This window comes from Dromiciops gliroides, chromosome 3 (genome assembly GCF_019393635.1).
Source record: "Dromiciops gliroides isolate mDroGli1 chromosome 3, mDroGli1.pri, whole genome shotgun sequence".
Classification (NCBI taxonomy): domain Eukaryota; kingdom Metazoa; phylum Chordata; class Mammalia; order Microbiotheria; family Microbiotheriidae; genus Dromiciops; species Dromiciops gliroides.
In genome coordinates, this window is record NC_057863.1 from 629489527 (window position 1) to 629510327 (window position 20801).

Genomic DNA, 20801 nt, shown 5'->3' on the forward strand with positions numbered 1-20801 from the left:
CAGAGTGGTGGGGAGGGAAGGAAGCCACCAGTCCCTGGGGTGTCCCTTCCATTATATGGGGCATGCCTCTTCCAATTCTTTGGTCCATCTCTGCCATATTGGAACCTGTACTCAATCATCTCAAGACCACTGGCATAGACCAGTCCTTGGAAACAGGAAACCTGTGGACATGTCACTATCTATTTAAATTAAGAAGTACCACCTAGGCATACCCAGAACCAGCGAGCAAATAAAAATGCCTTGGTCTTCCCTCCAGCTTGGGACAAAAACTTACTTCTACCTCACAGAATCCTTCATTTTCTTCAACATGAAATTCAAGGGACATTTTCTACACAAAACTTTTCCTGATTCCCCAATCACTATTGCCCTCCTTACCTAAACTACCTGGTATTTATTTTTTTGTTTTTGTTTTTTAGGCAATGGGGGTTAAGTGACATGCCCACAGTCACACAGCTAGTAAGTGTCAAGTGTCTGAGGCCGGATTTGAACTCAGGTACTCCTGAATCCAGGGCCAGTGCTTTAACCACTGCGCCATCTAGCTGCCCTCTACCTGGTATCTATTTAGCATTTATTCTCTATGTGTATAATACTCATGTGCCCACATAGGTGGTATATTTTTTTTTTTTTGCAGGGCAATGGGGGTTAAGTGACTTGCCCAGGGTCACACAGCTAGTAAATGTCAAGTGTCTGAGGCTGGATTTGAACTCAGGTACTCCAGAATCCAGAGCCAGTGTTTTATCCACTGTGCCACCTAGCTGCTCCCTACCCCGATTTCTTTTAAGGGAAAGAGTACCTCCAAGTTTAGACCTACCAGCTTGGCCTGTCCCACCAAACTCTGATTTACATGAATAGAGAAAAGCAAGTAAAACCATTTATCTAAGCAAAATAGCAAAAAGAAATAAGATACATTCTACAGATTAGAATATACCAAAGAATATGGGAGAGAATAAGGTCTTTAGCTGGGAGCAAGATAAAATCTCAACTCAAAACAAGAGGGAGGACCTGAACTTGTCTCTAGGTAGGTGTTCTGGAAATTGGGGACATATTAAGCAGTCAGCTTCCTCTGGCTATCTCCACGTGCCTCTCTGAAGAATGGAGAAACTGGAACCAAATTAGTAAGTCTCTAACACACGTCAGAAGTGTTGTGTTCATTTTGGAACTATGCCCAAAGGGCTATAAAACTGGGCATACCCTCTGACCCAGCAATACCACCACTAGGTGTATATCGCAAAGAGATTTTTTTAAAAAATGGAAAATGGACCTATTTGTACAAAACTATAGCAGTTCTTTTTCTGGTGGCAAAGACTGGAAATTGAGGAGACGTCCTTTAATTGGGTAATGGCTGAACAAGTTGTTGTATATGTTTGATAGACTTAGCTCTTCTCAGCAATACAATGATCCAAGAGAATTTCAAAGGACTCATAGTTAAAACTATCCATCTCCAGAAAAAGAACAGATGGAGTATGAATGCAGATTAAAACACACTATTTTCTTTTTTTTTCTTTCTTTCTTTCTTTTTTTTTTTTGTGGGGCAATGAGGGTTAAGTGACATGCCCAGGGTCACACAGCTAGTAAGCGTCAAGTGTCTGAGGCTGAATTTGAACTCAGGTCCTCCTGAATCCAGGGCCAGTGCTTCATTCACTGTGCCACCTAACTGCCCCTCACTTTTTTCGTGTGTGTTTACTTTCACAATATGACTAATATAGAAATACGTTCTACATGATTGTACATGTATAACTTATATGAAATTGCTTACAGTCTCAGGGAGAGGGAAGGGAAGAAAAGGAGGGAGTGTTTCAATTTTTCCGCAGCTTCTCCAGCATTTATTATTTTCCTTTTTTGTCATACTAGCCAATCTGATAGGCGTGAGGTGGTACCTCAGAGTTGTTTTAATGTGTTTTCTGTAATCAGTAGTGATTTAGAGCATTTTTTCATATGGCGATAGCTTTGATTTCTTCATCTGAAAACTGCCTGTTCATATCCTTTGACCATTTCTCAATTGGGGAATGACTTAGATTCTTATAAATTTGATTTAGTTCCCTATATAATTTGGAAATGAGGCCTTTATCAGAAATACTGGCTGTAAAAATTGTTTCCCAGCTTTCTGCCTCCCTTCTAATTTTGGCTGCATTGCTTGTGTTTGTACAAAAACGTTTTAATTTAATGTAATCAAAATCATCCATTTTGCATTTCATAATATTATCCATCTCTTGTTCAGACATAAATTGTTTTCCTCTTCATAGATCTGAGAGGTAAACTACTCCTTCCTCTCCTAATCTGTCTATGGCATCACCCTTTATGTCTAAATCATGTACCCATTTTGACCTTATTTTGATATACGGTGTAAGATGTTGGTCTATGCTTAGTTTCTGCCGTGCTATCTTCCAGTTCTCCCAGCAGTTTTTGTCAAATACTGAGTTCCTATCCCACTGGAGTCTTTGGGTTTATCAAACAGTAGATTACTCTATTCATTTATTACTGGGTCTCCTGTACCTAACCTATTCCATTGATCCACTATAGCTGCTTCTTGCTTGCAAGCCTTTTTCCTTACTCTGAAAATAAAACTTCTAATTCCTGACTCACCTGTCTCTGGCCTGCTCTGGCCATTCACAGGTTAGAGGCTGGTTCCATCCAGTTGACATCATAATACCCATAAACCAGGTCTATCTGTGAGGTTTTTAATTCCTTCCCTGAGGCTAGGCCTCACCTGGTCAAAGTGACATCAGATACTGGAGGAAGGGTGGTATGGGGCTCCCCAGGATAGGAGCTGCTTGACCACTTTCCAGTTAAGGTCATATCTTTAGAAGGGCCTGGTGAACAGCAACACATTATTGACACATTAGTATCTCTGAATGTTCACACTGCTGACCACATGATGGGGTTGAGTCTGTATATGAAAAGCAGTTTAAAAGAACTATATAAAGATCAGTTACTATTATTACCTAACAGAGACAAATTCTCCCATTTTTGTGGATGGGTAAGCTGAGGTCTATAGAAGTTTCTCACCTTAGAAACCCAAGTCTCTCAGTAGTTCAGTGCTGATCTCCATTGCCCCTTGAGACATTCTTAGGCAGCACCGAATGGTACCCTAAGATCACAGATTTAAGACAGAAGAGAGTTAACAAGCCAACTCCTCCCATCCCCACATTTTTCACATAAGGAAACTGAGGCCCTAAAAGATGGGGTGCTTTGCCCAGGTCACACTGGTAGCAAATGACAGGGCCACTACTTTGAACTCAGGGCCTCTGACTCCAACGCCAGCATTCTTTCCTCTGGACAACTTTGCCCTGATAATTCATAGGGTGCTAGGGCAGAAGGGAACCTTTTGAGGTTAGGTGGTTTAACTGGCTCTTTGTCTGTACAAGTATCTGATTTGGGAGTCGAACTCAAATCTGGTTCGTTCTTTCTTTCTTTTTTTTGTGGGGCAATGAGGGTTAAGTGACTTGCCCAGGGTCACACAGCAAGTAAGTGTCAAGTATCTGAGGCTGGATTTGAACTCAGGTCCTCCTGAATCCAGGGCCGTGCTTTATCCACGGTGCCACCTAGCTGCCCCTGGTTCCTTCTTTTGTACTATACATGGTCTATGCTTAGGTCTTGTTCTCCAATAGGTCTGAGCATCAGGGTGTCCCCCTTGCTTCCTTGGCTTCTGGTCCAGGCTTTTTTCGGAGGTGTTTGATGTGGCCAGAGTTTTATCTGGGACACATATCCCAAGGAAACCTGTGACCACAAACTCTGAATGTGGACTGATTTTTTATTAGATTGCCTGTGATGACACCTCTCCCATCCAGGAGGCAGCCCTGACAACACAAGGGGCCTCTTACCTCCACAAACATCACTGGGGTGGGAGGGGGCTGGGGCTAGGTCCTGCCCCTGCCAGCTAAGACTCCTGGTGATGGTGGTACTATTCATAGGTAACACTACCCTCACCTTAAAAAAGTCTACCCTCTTTAGGGGTTACACCAGAGACCTTTATCAGTTAACAACTTCATCAGTGAATACCTTGGTATTTACTGATAGCCAGATGAGAGCAAGACAAGGCCAAAGGGAATAAACGTGTGGTCTGATGGTAAGGTCTGGGGACTTAAAAACACCTTGTTTTGACATGTATAGAGTGCTGTGACCTTAAGCAAATTATTTAATGCCTCTGTGTTCCTGTTTCCTCTTCTGTAAAAAGTAAGGGTTTCGGGGCAGCTAGGTGGCGCCGTGGATAAAGCACTGGCCTTGGATTCCGGAGGACCTGAGTTCAAATCCAGCCTCAGACACTTAACTGGCTGTGTGACGCTGAGCAAGTCACTTAACCCTCATTGCCCTGAAAAAAAAATTAAATAAAATAAAAAGTAAGGGTTTTACCTGGAAAGACTTACATGTGACCCTGGGCAAGTCCCTTAACCCTCATTGCCCTGAAAAAAAAAACTTACATGAACTGATGCTGAGTGAAATGAGCAGAACCAGGAGAACATTGTACACAGTATCAACAACATGTGTGATGATTGACTGTGATAAACTTAGCTCTTCTCAGCAATACAGTGATCCAAGGCAATTCCAAAGGACTCATGATGGAAAATGCTCTCCACACCCAGAAAAAAAAAAACACTGTGGAATCTCGATGCAGATTGAACCATACTCTTTCTACTTTTTTTTCCTTTTTCTTTTTTGAGGTTTTGCCCTTTTGTTGATTCTTCTTTCACAACATGACTAATGCAGAAATATGTTTAATGTGATTGTACAATATATAACCTATATCAGATTGCTTGCTATCTTGGGGAGGGGAGGAGGGAAGAGAGGGAAGGAGAAAAATTTGGAACTAGAAATCTTATAAAACAAATGTTGAAAACTATCTCTACATGTAACTAGAAAATAATAAAACACTTTTATGGTAATAAAGTTAAAAAATTTAAAAAAGAAAACACAAAATAAAATAAAGTAAAAAAGAAAAAAAGAGTGAGGGTTTTAGATAAGACAGGCACAAATGCCCCTTCCAGCTCCTAACAAGCTGGGATTCTGTGAGGGCGCAAGGGGCCTTGCCCATGAAGCGAGGAGAACCTAAAGGATGAGTGTTGTCTGGTAAAAGGGCCACTTTGAAAATTTTGTACCATTAAAGATCTTGCCATGCTCCCAATAGCCAAGTGGTGGGAGGGTACAAACAGAGTTCTCAAAAGAATGACCAAGGGGGCAGCTAGGTACAGAGACACGTGAGAAGGTGAGCATGCTAAAAGCTGTTGGTCCAAGTGTCCTGGAAAACCATTTGGATGTATGCAAGGTGACTCAAGGATTCAGAGATCTCACCCAAAGAGGTCAAAGACAGAAAGGGGCCACAAATACCAAAATGACCATAGTGGCATTTTTTTTCTTTTTGCAGGGCAGTGGGGGTTAAGTGACATGCCCAGACTCACACAGCTAGTGTCAAGTGTCTGAGGCTGGATTTGAACTCAGGTACTCCTGACTCCAGGGCTGGTGCTCTATCCACTGTGCCACCTAGCTGCCCGTGTAGTGGCATTTTTTGCAACAGCAAAGAAGTGGAAACCAAGCGGATACTTAGCCATTGGGGAACGACTAAGTGAATTATCTTACAACCATAAAGGAGGATTGCTGTACCCTAAGATACAACAAATGGGAGGAATTTGGAAGAGAGACAGTGAAGGAAGAGAAACCGGGAGGACTCAATAGCCAATGACTACAGTGTAAGCAAAGGCCGCCTTCAAACAAGCTGAGGGCGTGTAATTGTAGCCAACATGGCCCTAGAGAATTCAGACACACACCTCCCTCCCTCCCCCCTTCCTCAGGAGGCTGGGGCTGCGGCCATGGAGCATGCATGGCCTGTGCCGACAGCTCAGTAGCTCGTTACTACCCAGAAATGGCTCGGATGTAGACAAAAATCATTCACAAAACTGGTTTATAAGGAGGGTGGCCTGCATTCCAAGGGTGCTAGTTAGAATTCCAACTTGCCCAGCCTGGCCCCCAAGGAGGAAAGGCCTTGCTCTGTCTCTGGGAGGTGGCCTGCTTCTCTGGCAATGACTCTATTTACTGGGAGAACACAGGCAGGCAGCATCACCTGTAGCCCTGTAGACACACCCCAGCCCCAGGTGAGCACCGGCACCTGCTTGGACCTCCAGGTGACTCAGGAAAGGAACACCCTGGGAAGAAGGCAGCAACTGAGTCCAAAGCAACATCTTTATTAGAGGGGGGCTGGGGATTAGGCCGACAGGAAAGGGTGCTATGAGTCACAGTCTTCTGGGATGGTGGCGGTGATGATGAGCGACTGCTCAATGACATCTGTGCTAGAAAAATTCTCATCTGTACAAAGTCTCTGGCCAGGGAGCTGGGAAGTCAGTCCGCCTTGTGTCAGAGACTCTACAATAACCTCAGCAGAGCCCATCTCCAGGTCTGGGGGTGGCTGCAGGGCCACCACGACCATCTTCTCATCCTCGATGACCAGGTTCCGAAGTTTCCTCTGACGGGGATTGTAATTTTCTACTCGGTCATGGATCTCCATGTGCCGGCGCAGGTGGGCCTGCCGTGAAAAGGAGAGCATCAGCTGTCTGCCAAGCACACATGCGCTAGCACACATGGGCATCACGGCTATGGGTGGTGGGGAGGGTCAGGGAATGGAGAGAGGACTCTGCAGGTGACAGGATGCTGAGAAACCAGCACAGCAAAGGTGGGGGCCATGGAGAGTCCCCCCAGGGCTCGTACCTGCCGTGTGAATTTGTAGCCACACTCAGTGCATTCAAACTTCCTCACACCCTTGTGTCTCCGCACGTGCACTCGCAGCTGTTCCACGGCTTGGGGGGTGTGGGGGGGAGAGACAGGGTGCTTTGTAGAGGTCTGGGGCGGCACCCTTCCCAAAGGACATCCCCCCACCCCAGACGCACTTCACCTGCTCATCTGTGCAAGGGGGCCAGGGTAGGGAACCTCCAAGGTCTTTCTCAGCTCGCAATCGCCATCCCTCTGTCAGAGCTGGGGGCCCCTCGAGTCTCACCTCAGCCCTGCTCCCACCCTGTGCTAGAGGACAGGGGGCAGGAGGGAGCCTCCTTGGGGCCTCAGAGGTGGGCAGTGATCAGGGCTGGACAAAAGCCCAGGGTGCCTGCTGTCTGTTACGCCCTGTCCCTCATCTGGCTAGAACCCCACACCTTCTCATTGTCCATGAGGAAATCAAAGGGAAGGCTGCTCCTCTCTCCCCAGCTTTCCCTGCCAAGGGCTCCCCAAGAAAGGGCCATGGGCCTGAGGGCATTAGGCACCTTTGAAAGTTTTCCCACAGATCTGGCAGAAGTGGGGCCGGCCTTCCTGGTGGCGGCTGGCCACGTGTCTCAGCAGCGGCCCCTTCTCCGTGAAGCGCTGCTCACAGAACTCGCAGCTGAAGGGCCGTTCGCCCGTGTGCGTCCGGTGGTGCTTGTCCAGGCTGGCTACGAAGGAAGCGGGAGGGGGGGGACATGGCCTTTGGCTCAGCCCTTCTCTGCCCTCTCCCAGCTCCGGGGGAATCCTTCTAGGGAACCCCCAGTGCTCAGGGCATTAGAGGGGAAGATGGGAGGGTCAGGCTAGAAACAAGGGTTGTGACCAAGGCGTCTGGCTGGCAGAGCCGGGAGTACCTTGTGTGCGGAAGGTTTTGCCACAAAGGTGACACTGGAAGGGCTTTTCCCCAGTGTGTGTGCGCAGGTGCATGTTCAGATTGGCCTTCTGCGTGAAGGCGTGGCTGCAGAACTCACAGACGTATGGCCGCTCATTCCTGTGCAGAAGGGAGACAGGAGGAAGGCAAGGGATCCCATTCAGTCCAAGGGAAGCCTTACCTGAACTCCTCTTGCCATAGCCCAGCCCCGGCATGGAGCAGGGAGGTCAGGGGCCTAGTCCAGAAAGCCAAGCTTGCCTCAAGCCAGAAAAACAAGCACTGGGGACACCAAATGACATCAGAGGGGACTCCTCTGGTTGGGCCTGACATTAGTCAGGAGCCAAGAAGGGCATCGGAAACCCCGAGCGCTGTTCCCTCTGGGTAAACACAGGCCTTGAGAGTGAAAGATGGAGGGGGCAGCTAGATGGCACAGTGGATAGAGCACCAGTCCTGGAGTCGGGAGGACCTGAGTTCAAATCCGGCCTCAGACACTTAACACTTACTGGCTGTGTGACCCTGGGCAAGTCACTTAACCCCAATTACCTCAAAAAAAAAAAAAAGAAAAAAGAAAAAGAGTGAAGGATGGAGCAGGAGAAATCAGCAAGGGAAGGCAAGCAAAGGGCCAACCAGTCAGATTCATTCACTCCTTCACTTAACAAGTGATTATTTATTAAGTACCTACTACGTGCCTAGTGCTGCCAATCCCAAGACAAAACTGGGACAGGCTGTGCTCCCACCAACAGAATGTTGGTCAATGGGAACAGAGGAAGCGGCATCTCAGGGGCTAGGAAGAAAGGCCAGAAGCCCAGCCCTCATGTGGCCTTTGGGTGGAGAGATCCAGGCTGACCCCCAGCACCCCCAGGCCAGGACGGCCCCACCCCCATCCCCTCGGCTGCCCCAGCCTCACTTCCATCAACATGGGGGTCCGACCACAGCTTCTCCAAGGTCCCTCCCAGCTCCAAATCTCAGGATGCTCAGAAAATCCCAGGGCCCCCTGAAACCTAAGTGCTGATAAGCAGCACTTTTTGTGGTAGCAAAGGCCTAGAAACAAAGCAGGTATGCATTGGTGGGGGACAGCTGGACAGGCTAGGTGTGAACACCACCAAAGGTGAGAAAGGACGACTATAAGGAAAAGCAGCAAAGCCAGGGAAACAACACACAGCGTCTACAGCAAGCTAAGTGAGAGACCAGGAAGCCACGAGCCCCCCTTCCCTAAGTGGGTGGGGGTTTGGGTCTGGCCCAGTCCTCTCGATACTAGTCTTTTTTGGGGGGGGGGTCAGTGGGGCTCTCCAGGAGAGGGTGGGAAGGGAGAAGGATGGGGATCAAAAAGTGAAGGAGGCCAATAAAAAGTGTTTGTTTAAAGGCAGGTCCTAGAAGTCTTGGATTTCTCTGATTCTCCATCCTCAGGGGGTGGAGAGTGGCTGAAGGGTGGGCAGCAAGTGGACAAAAGCCAGCGCTTCCTCAGCCTCCCCACAAGCCAGCCTTTATCGTGACACAAGCCCCCAAGGCAGCTCCTCCACCTGCCTCCTGGTTTCTGAATTAGGGTCTACCTCACTTTCCATGGCCCGCGGGCGCCAGGGCAGGTGAGTGCCCAGACCTGGAGAACTGATGGTGGAGCCTGCCAATCCAGCGCCCACAGGGGCCCCTGGGGACTCCTCCCCATCCCAGTCTAGGCAATGATCTCCTCGGATGCTGCCGGGCTGGATCCCGGGGGAGGGGCTGTACCTGTGCTTGGCCTTGATGTGCATCTGGAGCCCGTTGCGGCTGGAGGCTCGGTGCCCGCATTCCTCACACACAAAGAGCTTCTCTCCTCGATGCTTGAAGGCTTCATGTAACTGAAGCTCTGTTCGAGACAGGAAGCATTTGGCGCAGGTGGGACACTGCAGGCAAGAGGGGCAGGGAAATTCATGGCCCGCCTCCTCGACTTACACCCGGGCCTATTGGCTGGGTCTCCTGAGGGACTTCTCTGTCTACACGTGCCATAAGCTCCCTGACCCCAGGACCGGGGAGTTCTGTCTCTGCATCACTGGGCCTGGCAGTGCTCGGCACATACAGCAGGTGCTTAATAAATGCCTGCGGTATGGGCAAAGGGGAGGGTTGGGGTGGGCGTCAAAGACGCTGGCAGCCTGGATCCTTTCCCCTTTGGTTCCTGTCACCTTCATCCCCCGCTGGCTGCCTGGACCCATTGGGCAGAATTGCTAAGTGTGGGGCTAGCTCAATCCCCAGCCCCACCAACTCCCTGGGCACGGAGGCCCCGGCCTGAGGCACTCACCGCGTGGGGCTTGGGGGCCCCGTGCAGCTTGATCATGTGGCTCTGCAAGTCTTTCTTCTGCATGAATTGTTGTGAGCAGGATGAACACTGAAATACAGAGTCTGGGGTCATGGCCCGTCTGCCAAGGGAGGGTTCCCTGGGACTGGTCTGGAGAAAGGCTAGAGGCTGAGCCTGCCCCGCCCGGGATAGGGCCTCAAGACAAAGGCCCCCATGATAGCACCCAAGGACCAGGGCGGGCCCCGGGGGGCCCCTGGAGGACAGCCCGGGGGCCAATGACAGAACAAGGAGCCCACTCACCCAGGGCCATGCCAGGGGCCGATTCTGAGGCCGCGGCTGAGGGGGGAGAAAGCAGGGGCACGGGGGACAGCCCAGAAGGCAGCTGCAGCCAGGACAGAACCACACAGGCATGTCCTAGGACTCGGGTACTGGAAGGGCCTCAGAAGTCATTCAGAGGACGACACTCAAGCTCAGAGAGGGCAGTGACTTGTTCAGGGTCACACAGTCCAGGGCAAGGCCCAAGCCCACAAGGCCTTTCTGGCTGCCAAGGGTGGCAGTGCCCGTCTCCCTGCTGGGGCTTTGTTCCAGAAGTAGGGCCCCTCCCCTTCTTCCAGCCCTGCTTTTGTGGCTGACCTTGTAGGGCATTTCCCCAGTGTGGGACACCATGTGAATACGCAACTCCATCCTCCGCCGGAACGTCTCCTGGCACACTGAGCAAGTAAATACCTGCAAGCGAGAGGGGCTGGCATCAGGGCACGTGTCTTGGGGCCAACAAGCCCAGTCAGGAAAGAGAGTCAGGCAGGAAACAGTCCTGGCCCTGCCTTAGTGAAATTCCCAAAGGCTCAAAGTCTGCTCTGATGCACCTAAGCATAAGGGGAGAGTGCAGCCCTGCCCATAGCCCCGGCCCCTGGGGAAAGGAGGCCTGGTGCCCCTGCCCGCCGCACCGTCACCTTTCCTTCCCAGCAAACCTGCTTTCGCTCCTGTCATGCCCACAGCAGAAGCAGGCTCCTTGGGCAAACAAAAACCTGACCATGGGCCAGGACCTAGCAGCGTGTCCTTGGGCGGGTCCTTTCACTTCCGCAGGCTTTAACTTCTTCTGGACAAAGGTGGCCCTGGCCCGGATGACCTCTAGGGCCCCTCCCGGCTCTGACATTCTACAGGGATTCTCATTCAGGGGAGGACGTTACCCCTGAGGTCCCTTTGGAGATTCGGGGATTCTAAGGAAGCCGTTTTCTGGGGAGCCTGAGCCCAGGCCCAGGACGGAGCGGCCCCCGCTAATACCTGCTCTGAGCGGTTCAGGCAATTGCGAGCTTCGTGCTCCAGGAGATTCTCTTTCCTGAAGTAGCACTTGCCACATTTGGGGCACTCAAAGGGCTTCTCTCCGGTGTGTTTCCTGGAAGGAACAGAAGCCAAGAAGATTTGGGTGCTACAAAGGCTCCCCAGCCCTCACAAGGGAGCCCACCCCCCACCTCCCTTGGCCCCTCCCAGGGGGAAAGCAGGGATGGAAGAGAAACTGGGTGCTGGATGACAGGGCCCATCCCTTCAGGCTGGTGAGGCTCCAGTGGGTCAGGACAAGACCCGCCAGGGGCCCAGGGGGAGGACATTCGCCTGATGACAAACTCACAGCACTGGGCGGTGTGGGGTGAGCCCAACTCTCCCCCACCCTGTCCTGATGCCGGGAGGACCGACAAACATCCTCTCCCACACAGAGCCCAGGATGTTGAGAGAGAGAGGTTGTGTTCGGCCCCTGAATGGCTGAGCAAGCTTTCTGGAGGCGGGGAAGGGGCCCACATCTAATGGAGCCTCTGAGGTACCTGACAAGAGGCTTCCAGGGCAGTGAAGGAGAGTCTGGCCTGGTCTGGTCAGCTATGGCCCACCTCCCCCTCGCCACCGGTCTGCTAGGGTGCTGTCCACAGGGGTGATTTCACTGCCATGGATTTGGGGGGATGGACAACATCCGGCAAATCTTTTACTGGGCAGAAAAGGACACCATTCTTCATTTCTCATCCATGCTAAGAGGGGAAGGGATCCCACAGGTGCCAGAGGGTGGAGCCCTGTGCACAAAGCTCTGAGAAAGGACCCCAAGAGAAAGGTTCTTATCCCATGGCCCATGTACTTGTTTTGGTAAAAAATAGTTTATATGTGGATTTCAATATATTTGGCTATCTCAGAAATTCAGCCCCTGTATTTTTATATTCTTCATTTAAAAACATCATTTTAAGAAGGGGTCCTTAGGCTTTACTGGACACTGCCTAAGGGGTACATGCCACCAAACAGCTTAAGATTCCTTGTCCTAAGAGAAAAAGACGTCACACTGCATCCTGGGCTATGTGGCTTCTTTTCCTGACAGCACGGCATTTTCCAACTTTTTTTCCTATCATATGTGAAGACTTATTTAAGATTTACTTTGCCATCCTATTTATTGTCTTCTAACATATTCCTATTCAGTCCTATGCAACCGCTTACAGAAATCGACTTGGAAAAACTAAGGCATTTAACATCAATAGCAGTCAGCCCATTTCTGCCCTACCTAGTGAGCCCTGAAGAAGGGCCTGGAAACATGGTTTGCACACACACGTATCTGAACTGGGTCATTCTCAGGAGAGGTCAGCTAACAAATCCCTCTGTGACTGTGCAACTTGTCTTCCCAAAAGAGCTACTCCTGGGCCCCCAGATACAACCAGTGACTTGGCAGGCCAGCAACAGCCCCAGCCATGTGGAGGGAAGGAATTCTTAGCCCTTTTTGTGACATGGATCCATTAGCAGACTGGTCCAGCCTATGGGCCCCTTCTCAGCATGTATTTAAGTGACTGAAGGAAATCCTAAATTTTAGAGGTCAATGAAAATAAAGATGTCCCCCCCCCCAATCTTTGTTCATGGACTCCCAAAACAATCTATGGAGCAATCCAAGGAATCCAAGGTAAGAGAATCCTTGCCTTTGAGCCTTTCAGAACTGCTGCCCTCCTGGCCCTGGGCAGAGACCTTCCCCTGGCCCAGCTGAGTACCTGCTCAAGTGTAATGCTGCCCACCTAGGCCAATGATGCCACAGAGGAAGAAAATGGTCCACGTGGGATTTTTTTTTTTAGTGAGGCAATTGGGGTTAAGTGACTTGCCCAGGGTCACACAGCTAGTAAGTGTCAAGTGTCTGAGGCTGAATTTGAACTCAGGTCCTCCTGAATCCAGGGCCAGTGCTTTATCCACTGCACCACCTAGCTGCCCCACATGGGATTCTTAAATGCCACTCCTGGCACAGTGAGACCAACAGAAAAGGAAATGGCCTCAAGCAGGATGCCTTTCCGCGGGTAGCCCTGCACCTGAGAATGGAAGGTGCAGGGGGAGAGACTGAAGGTGGGCCCTGGAGGCAGACCACTTCTAAAGGGGGATCTGACCATCGAGGCAAAGGCTCTGCAGATCCCCAGTATTCTCTCCTTTTAGAAATCATGTTAGCGCTTTTAAGGAGTCTCTGGCTAGGAGGAATACTTTCAGGAGGATCTCGTCATGTCCTGGGCAGAGCTAAGGGGGTTTCTGGTTTTGTAATGAAGTTTCTTCTGCAAACATTTAGTAAAGTTATGCTTTTGGATGGAAATACTTTAAAAACAGGCCAGTGTGGGGCGGCTAGGTGGCACGGGGCGGCTAGGTGGCGCAGTGGAGAAAGAACCGGCCTTGGATTCAGGAGTACCTGAGTTCAAATCCGGCCTCAGACACTTGACTTACTAGCTGTGTGACCCTGGGCAAGTCACTTAACCCCCATTGCCCAGCAAAAAAAACAAAACAAAACAAAACAAAAAAACAGGCCAGTGCTGGTTAACTGTCTCTGAAGCTCCAGAACACAACGCCTCAGATTTACAACCACCCCGGGCACAGAGACTATGAAGTCCCAACATCCTAGTGACTCAGTCACGCTCTGGGCTGCATCCATTTCCAGGGCCCACTCTGGGCATCTTGTGCCAATTAAAAGACCCCTACGAGAGCAGGCTGTGCTAGAGGATGTGAGAGGCCTGTCTGCTGGTGCCTGTAGCTGGCTCCCTCAGTGACCACAGCCAAAGGGCAGGGATGATGGGAACGAAGGAAGGTGTGATGGGCCTTGTCAGAACACATAGATTAGCTCTCTGTTCTGGGTACACAAAGGGCGGGGATGGGGAAGGGGAATTAAAAAACAAAAGCATCTTTACCTGTTGTGGACTTTTAGATAATATTTGCTGAGGAACTTTTTATGACATGTGGGGCATTCAACCGGCACAGCTGTACCTTTTCTGGTCCCGGGGGGCTCAGTGACTGGGGGCCCCAGGCTCAGGGCTGGCTCCAGAGCACCAGGCTTTGGGACTGTGTCTGACTTCCTCGTGGTTCGTACAGTCTCTGTTTCAGAAATGTCATCTCCATCGGCTTCGTCCTCAACTTGGACCACCACTTCCCACTACGGCAGAACAGGCGGTGCAAGGAGGCAGTGTCACCAGATGAAACTGACAAGCATCCTGGGTGGCTCAGGGGCTGTGCCGGCCACTCCGTGCTAGCAGCCCTATCCCCATTCTAAGGCCCAGGCCTCTTGTTAGTCAGGAGCCTCGCCAGAGGGAGCCCCGATCCAGTAGCTAGGCCCTAGCTGGACCCTAGTAAGGGATCTGACCAAGGGGAAGGTGACCTGAAAGCCCATCTCCCCACTTCTGATGGGGTTTGTCCCATGGAGGCCTGCTGCTGCTCAGGATATTTGAGCTACCTTCTCTCCTGGAAGCTGGGCAATGGTGCAAAAAGCTTAGAATTGGAGTCAAAGGCCCCGAGTTTGAATCCCAGTTTGTTCTAGCTATCTCTCTGCGTGACTTTGGGCCTGTCTCCTTATCTGTAAGAGGAGGAGGCTGGATCAGGCTGCCTCTAAGGCTCCTTCCAGATTCCTCCCCTATGATCCTGACTCAGCTGACTGTTGGGGCAGGGAAGGTTCTAATTTCTGGGGCTGGAGTGGAAGGTTTCCAAGTCTGAGCAAGGCCTGCTGTTCTAACCCCAAGTAATAAAGAGATTTTGCCTCTCGGGTCCCCAACATCTCCCTCCCCCTCTCATCCCCTTGGGGAACCACCCCAGCACCCTGGACAGCACCTCATTACTACCAGCCTGCAGCAGGACCCCTCCTGCCTTCAGGGGTCTCTGGGGGTCTTTACAGTCTTGAGGCTCCTTGTCCCCAGGACTGGTTGGGGTGCTGGGCTTCAGGGCTTGCTGGAGTCTCTCATGGGGAGAGGAGGGGCTCTCCCTCTGTCTAGGGGGACTCGGTTTGGCCCCGTGAGGGCTCTGGGGAGAGCAGGGTTGCTGAGCATTAAGGCCTGTGTAGAAAGCCCTGGCCACTTCTTCTTCTTCAGAGTCCGGTGGCCCCTTGAGATGACCATTCACATCCTCAGGGATGGATGTCTCCAAGCTGGCCAGCTCCTGCCCCACCAAGTCCTGTGCCTTGAAGCTTTGGCACAACTCCACGACCTCAGGCACCCGAAGCTCCCTTGCCGCCAGGAGCACCTTATCTCGGTTTCCTGCAGTGAGGGCAAGGTGGCCAGTGTAGAAAAAGTCCAGCAAGAGGCCGAAGATCTCAGCAAAGTCGGCAGGGAGGCTGATGCTACCCACCGTGCCATCACCATAGAGGCTTTGGAAGAAGTGGCTGCAGCAGGCCAGGACGCTCCAGTGGGCCTTGAACACCAGGCCGCCCACATCCAGGGTGGCGTCACAGTATTGGCCCTTCTCACGCTGTTTGTTGAGCTCCTGTAGAACCCGCACACTGTGCTGGACAAAAGAGCCATCCATCATCTGCAGAGAAGAAGGGCAGGAGGGACACCCCTGTCAGAGGGGAAGGAGAACATGGGGGTCACAAGGAAGGGCTGGGGGGGACCTCAGGGATCATCCAGTCCTCCCCTGCACTTAAGAGATAAGAAGATAAGTGGCTTGCCCAAAGCTACAGAGGTACTAAGTAGTAGAGCTGAGATTTGAACTCAGGTCCTTCGATTTTCTAATTCTAGAACCCTTTTCACTACCCCAGGGGTGGTCACCCACCCTGGAACATGAGAGGGACTGTCTTTAGTTCACAAAGACACACCAGAAGCCTCAGGAGGTGTGTGGGTGTCTACTCTGGGCAAGGTGCTGTGGCTACAAAGAAAAAAATAAGATCTCTTTGTCTCCAAAGAAAGAGACACTGCCTGGCTGGGGGTGGGGGATCAGGACAGGGAAGCTGGGGTGAGGGTGGTGAGGTAGGGAGGCTTACAGTATACATCAGAGCGAGCAGGATGTACGGCTAAAGGGCATCTTTAATGGGAGCGTGGCTAGTGGAGGAGGCTACAGGTACAGAAAGGCATGACTAGTGAGGAGTGCAGCTAGCCAGGAAAACAGTTAACTGGACACAGTTAATAAGAAGCATGGTTAAGAGGGAATATGGTCCAATTGGGGGGGGGGGAACCCTTGGTATAAGATTTCTCTGATAAGGGTTTGGTATCCAAGATGTATAAACAATTAACAAATACACCTAAGATTAGTAGCCATTCCCCAAAAGATACATAGTTAAAAGATACAAGCAGTCTTCTTTCAAAAGAAGAACTGCAAAGGAGTCACAACCCTTGAAAAAATGAATGCTTTACCTCACTAATCATAAGAGAAATGTAAATCAAACAACACTGAAGTCTCACCTGACACCCTGTGAACAGGCAAAGATGACAAAAAGCAGCAAGTCAATGTTGGAGTGGTTGTAGAAAGACAGGCATGCTAAAACATGATTGGTGGCATTGTGAAATGGTACAACCATGTTAAAAAACAACTTGGAATAATGGAACTAAAGTGATTAAAACATCCATAACCTTTGACCCAGAGATTCCATTATGGGGCTTACATATGCCAAGGAAACCACTGATAAGAACAAGGTTTTTTTATATGCCAAAATATTTATAGCAGCACTTTTTGTGATATCTAAAAATTAAAAACAAAGTCGAGGCCACTGATTCAGCAATGGCTAAACAAAGTATGGTAAGTGAATATAATGGAAGATGACTGTGCTGTAAGAAATGATGCATGGGATGAATACAGAGAAACCTGGGAAGATCAACATCGACTGATGCAGAGTGAGGTGAGCTGAGTCAAGAAGACCATTTACACAATGTTTAAAAAAAAAAAATCAAGTGATTGTAACACCATTACAAAGACCAGCAGGACTGGAATGAAGAGCTAAGACAACCCCAACACCCACCCCGTGTGTGTGTGTGTGTGTGTAGCACAGGTGCTGCACATTTATCAATTAGCTGATTTTTTTTTCTTAAAAATATTGGGGGGGGGGCAGCTAGATGGTGCAGTGGATAAAGCACCAGCCCTGGATTCAGGAGGACCTGAGTTCAAATCCAGCCTCAGACACTTGACACTAGCTGTGTGACTCTGGGCAAGTCACTTAACCCCCATTGCCTGCAAAATATATATATATATATATATATATATATATATATATATATAGTTGGGGCAGCTTGGTGGTGCAGTGGATAAAGTACCAGCCCTGGAATCAGGAGGACCTGAGTTCAAATCCGACCTCAGACACTTAACACTTACTAGCTGTGTGACCCTGGGCAAGTCACTTAACCCCAACTGCCTCACCCAAAATAAATAAATGAATAAATGAATAAATAAATAAAAATAAAGCTTTATTCTATTTAAAAATGTAAGAACCATTCTCAGCTGGTGTGTGCTGTATAAAAAACAGGCAGTTAGCAGATGGCTGAAGTTTGCTGGGATGCTGGTATAGAGGAAGAGGACAGGGACTTGAAGGACCTGGATGAGGATCCAGGACAGCAGACGGAAGATCGGGAGAGAGGAGTGGCACCAAACCCCAGAGAGAAGCCAGCATCAAGGACAAGGGTGGGATCAACAGTGTTAAAAGGCGCCCAAGAGGACAAGAAGGATGGGGGATGAGAAAAAGCCGCTCAATGAGGAGATCAGTTTGTCCGTGGAAGGGAGGAGAGAAATGGGGTGACAGCTAGTGGGTATAGTGGATAGAGAGCACTGGGTCTAGAATTAGGAAGACCTAAGTTCAAATCTGACCTCAGACACTTCCTAGCTGTGTGACCCTGGGCAAGTCACTTCACCCTGTTTGCCTCAGTTTCCTCATCTGTCAAATGAGCTGGAGAAGGAGCTGTTTGGTCACTCGGTGTGCTAGGGCCCACGGAGTCGTGAAGAGTCGCAAAGGTCTGAACAAGGGTGGATGGGGGAGGGTCTTTTGGAGAAGGGTCAGAGATGAGCATGTTCGTAGTCGGTGGAGAGGTAGAATGATGGAAAAGTTCGTGGGGAGCACAGTTATTGGGGGCAGGGCCACCGGGACCCGCAGGCTGGGTCAGTGGGGAATATGGCCGGTGGGTCCTAATCAATGGCTAATTCCGTTAACAGGAGAGGCTGGAGAGGAGTCCAGCCCCCAGGACGGGTCAACAGTTAATAGGGGCGAAAACGAACAGGGTCCGGCTAATGCGCGGTTAACGCGGAGGGTGGTTCGGAGTCCGGTTAATGGGGAGCGCGGCCAGCGGGGCCCGGTTAACGGGGTGAGGTCGCGGGCGCCGGTCCGGCCGAGCCCCGCTGCCCGGCCCCGCCCCCGCCCCGCCGCCGGCCCCTCTGCGTCTCGCGGCCCGGCTGCGCACAGCTCGACGCTCCCTAGGCGGCGCGCCCCCGCGCCTCTCTCCGCCCCTCCCCGAGAGCGCGCCCCGCCGCCTCACCTGCCCCGGGCCCGGCCCGCTCCGGAGACTCCCCAGCGCCTGCCAAGCTCCCACCGAGGAACTGCCAGAGCCCAGCCGTGCGCAGCCGCGCCGAGGGAAGCCGGGCTCCACCGCCGGATGTGACGTTAGGGCGCACGAGACGGGGGCAGGGCGACGCGCGGCACCGGGGTCAGAGCGGAGCTCACAGCCAGACGCCAATGAAAAGCTGCTGGGTGTGGGAGGTGGAAGGTGGAGGGGGGGGGGGGCGGTCAGCTTTGGAGGGAGCGACCGGATGTTGCTCGACCCCTCAACCACTCAGAGGGTCTCAGAGGCGGCCAATGGGATCCTGCGGGATGAGCGCTCCACCTCCCCGCCTCCCGTGTTGCCTAGGCAACGGCAGAGCGGCGAGCTCGGCCCCGCCCTCAGACGGAGGCGGCCCTGCTTCGCGCGCCGGGCTTGCTGCCCGGCCGCCCCGGGGTCGCCGGGTCAACCCCGCCTTGGCCGGGGGCGGGGCTCCCCAAGAAGCGGAAAGCAGAGCCAGGGTCAAGTCCTTGTTTGCTGCTCTGGCACGTCCTGGGCTAGGCTAGGGTTTTCTCCTTGGGGAGAAAGGAGAGTAGCTCCGTGCCCAGGCTTAGTGCCCAAGAAACCCGGCCCCAGGGCGGGCTCCGCTCCTCCCCAGCCGGAGGACCGCGGGTCAATAACCTCACTCCTCTGCGCCTCGGTTTCCTCCCCTGTAAAATGAAGGGGCTGGACCAGATCATCTCCGAGTGTCCCGGTTCCAAAACTCGGGGTGACTCCCCAGCTGGTGACACTAGCTCTCTGTCCCCTCCCCCCCGGGTCCCCTCTCCAGCCTGGAACGGCGGGTCCTGCATTGGGATTCCAAGGACCTAGATTGAATCTGGGCGTTGCCACGGTGATCTGTGCAAGTCAGTTTCCTCATCAGCCAAAGGATGGACCGGGTGGCTTCTCAGAATCACGGGATCATCGCTGGAGAATTAGGGAAGGACCTCCCAAATCCTGTAATTCCAGCCCCCTCATTTTACTTGGGAGGAAACCTGAAAATAGTTTGCCCAACATGGCACAGGTTGTGAGAGGCAGCGCCAGATTTTAACTGCATCCCGACTCCAAATCCATTGGCCCACTACACCCGTGAGCCTACGGTTCATGTTGCCTTTTTATTCCTTCTGGTAGAGACTTCAGGAAGCTTAGTAGTTATAGGTATTTGTCTCTCTGCTACTTAACTACTTGTGTGACTTTGGATAAGTCACTTTTCCTTTCTGTGCCTCAGTCTCCTCATCTTTAAAATGAAGAGTTTGGACTAGGTTATTCCCTAAAGTCCTTCCTGGTTTTAGATCCTGTGACTTAAAGGGTGGTTTGGTGTGTATCAGGAAGAGCAATGGAGTCTGATCCAATCAGGGTTTGGATCCCCACTCTGCCACTTAGTACTTGTGTAACTTTTTGTTTGTTTTTTTGGTGAGGCATTTGGGATTAAGTGACTTGCCCAGGGTCACACAGCTAGTAATTAAGTGTCTGAGGCCAGATTTTAATTCAGGTCCTCCTGAATCCAGGGCCAGTGCTCTATCCACTTTGCCACCTAGCTGCCCTTAGTACCTGTGTAACTTTTGGCAAATAATTCTCTCGCCTCCGTTTCCTCGATTGTAAAAATGATGGCATTTCTACTGGATGAACTCAAATATCCAGTATCAGCCCTTTTGTTAATCCAGTATCCCCTTCTACACAAGCGCTCTGAGATCCCTTCCAGCTCTAAATTCTAAGACCCTCAAATGGGTGGAGGTTGATAGAAAGGCAGATTTAGACTTAAAATTGGGGAAAAACTTCCAAAGAATTAAAACTATTCAGAATTTGAATGGGCTGCCTCAGGAGGTAGGGAGTTCTTTATTACTCCTTATCTTCTAGCAGAGATTGAAATCCTTGGTTTGTGGGGATTGGACTTTTGTTGTTTTGTGTGTTTTTTTTTTAGGCAATGGGGGTTAAGTGACTTGCCCATGGTCACACAGCTAGTAAGTGTCAAGTGTCTGAGGCCGGATTTGAACTCAGGTACTCCTGAATCCAGGGCCGGTGCTTTAACCACTGCGCCATCTAGCTGCCCCGGGATTGGACTTTTAAATTTTTGAGCTGCTTTCTGACTCCCTTGGAGCTGTTGTGGAGAAGATTGGACTAGCCTCCGAAGTCCCTTACAGCTCAGATTCTATGTCTAGCTACCAAGCCTCAGGAGAGAAGAACATGTCCT

At 51.0% G+C, this 20801-nt stretch overlaps 1 protein-coding gene across 2 annotated transcripts; it reads right to left on the reverse strand.

The window, feature by feature from the left end:
• Positions 1–6153: 6153 nt before the first annotated feature.
• Positions 6154–18689, reverse strand: ZBTB48 (zinc finger and BTB domain containing 48). 2 transcript variants are annotated; one of them, XM_043990434.1, is made up of 11 exons: positions 18572–18689; positions 14955–15647; positions 14045–14286; positions 11154–11265; positions 10506–10598; positions 9876–9962; positions 9329–9483; positions 7587–7723; positions 7239–7403; positions 6694–6782; positions 6154–6511 (listed from the first exon to the last, which is right to left on the reverse strand). In XM_043990434.1, the coding sequence occupies exons 2-11, from the start codon at positions 15645–15647 to the stop codon at positions 6215–6217; spliced, it is 2070 nt and encodes a 689-aa protein (XP_043846369.1). In that variant the 5' UTR covers positions 18572–18689; the 3' UTR covers positions 6154–6214. The 2 variants fall into 2 exon arrangements, with proteins under 2 accessions (XP_043846369.1, XP_043846370.1); XM_043990435.1 differs by having other exon boundaries at positions 14955–15677.
• Between the last annotated feature and the right edge of the window lie 2112 nt (positions 18690–20801).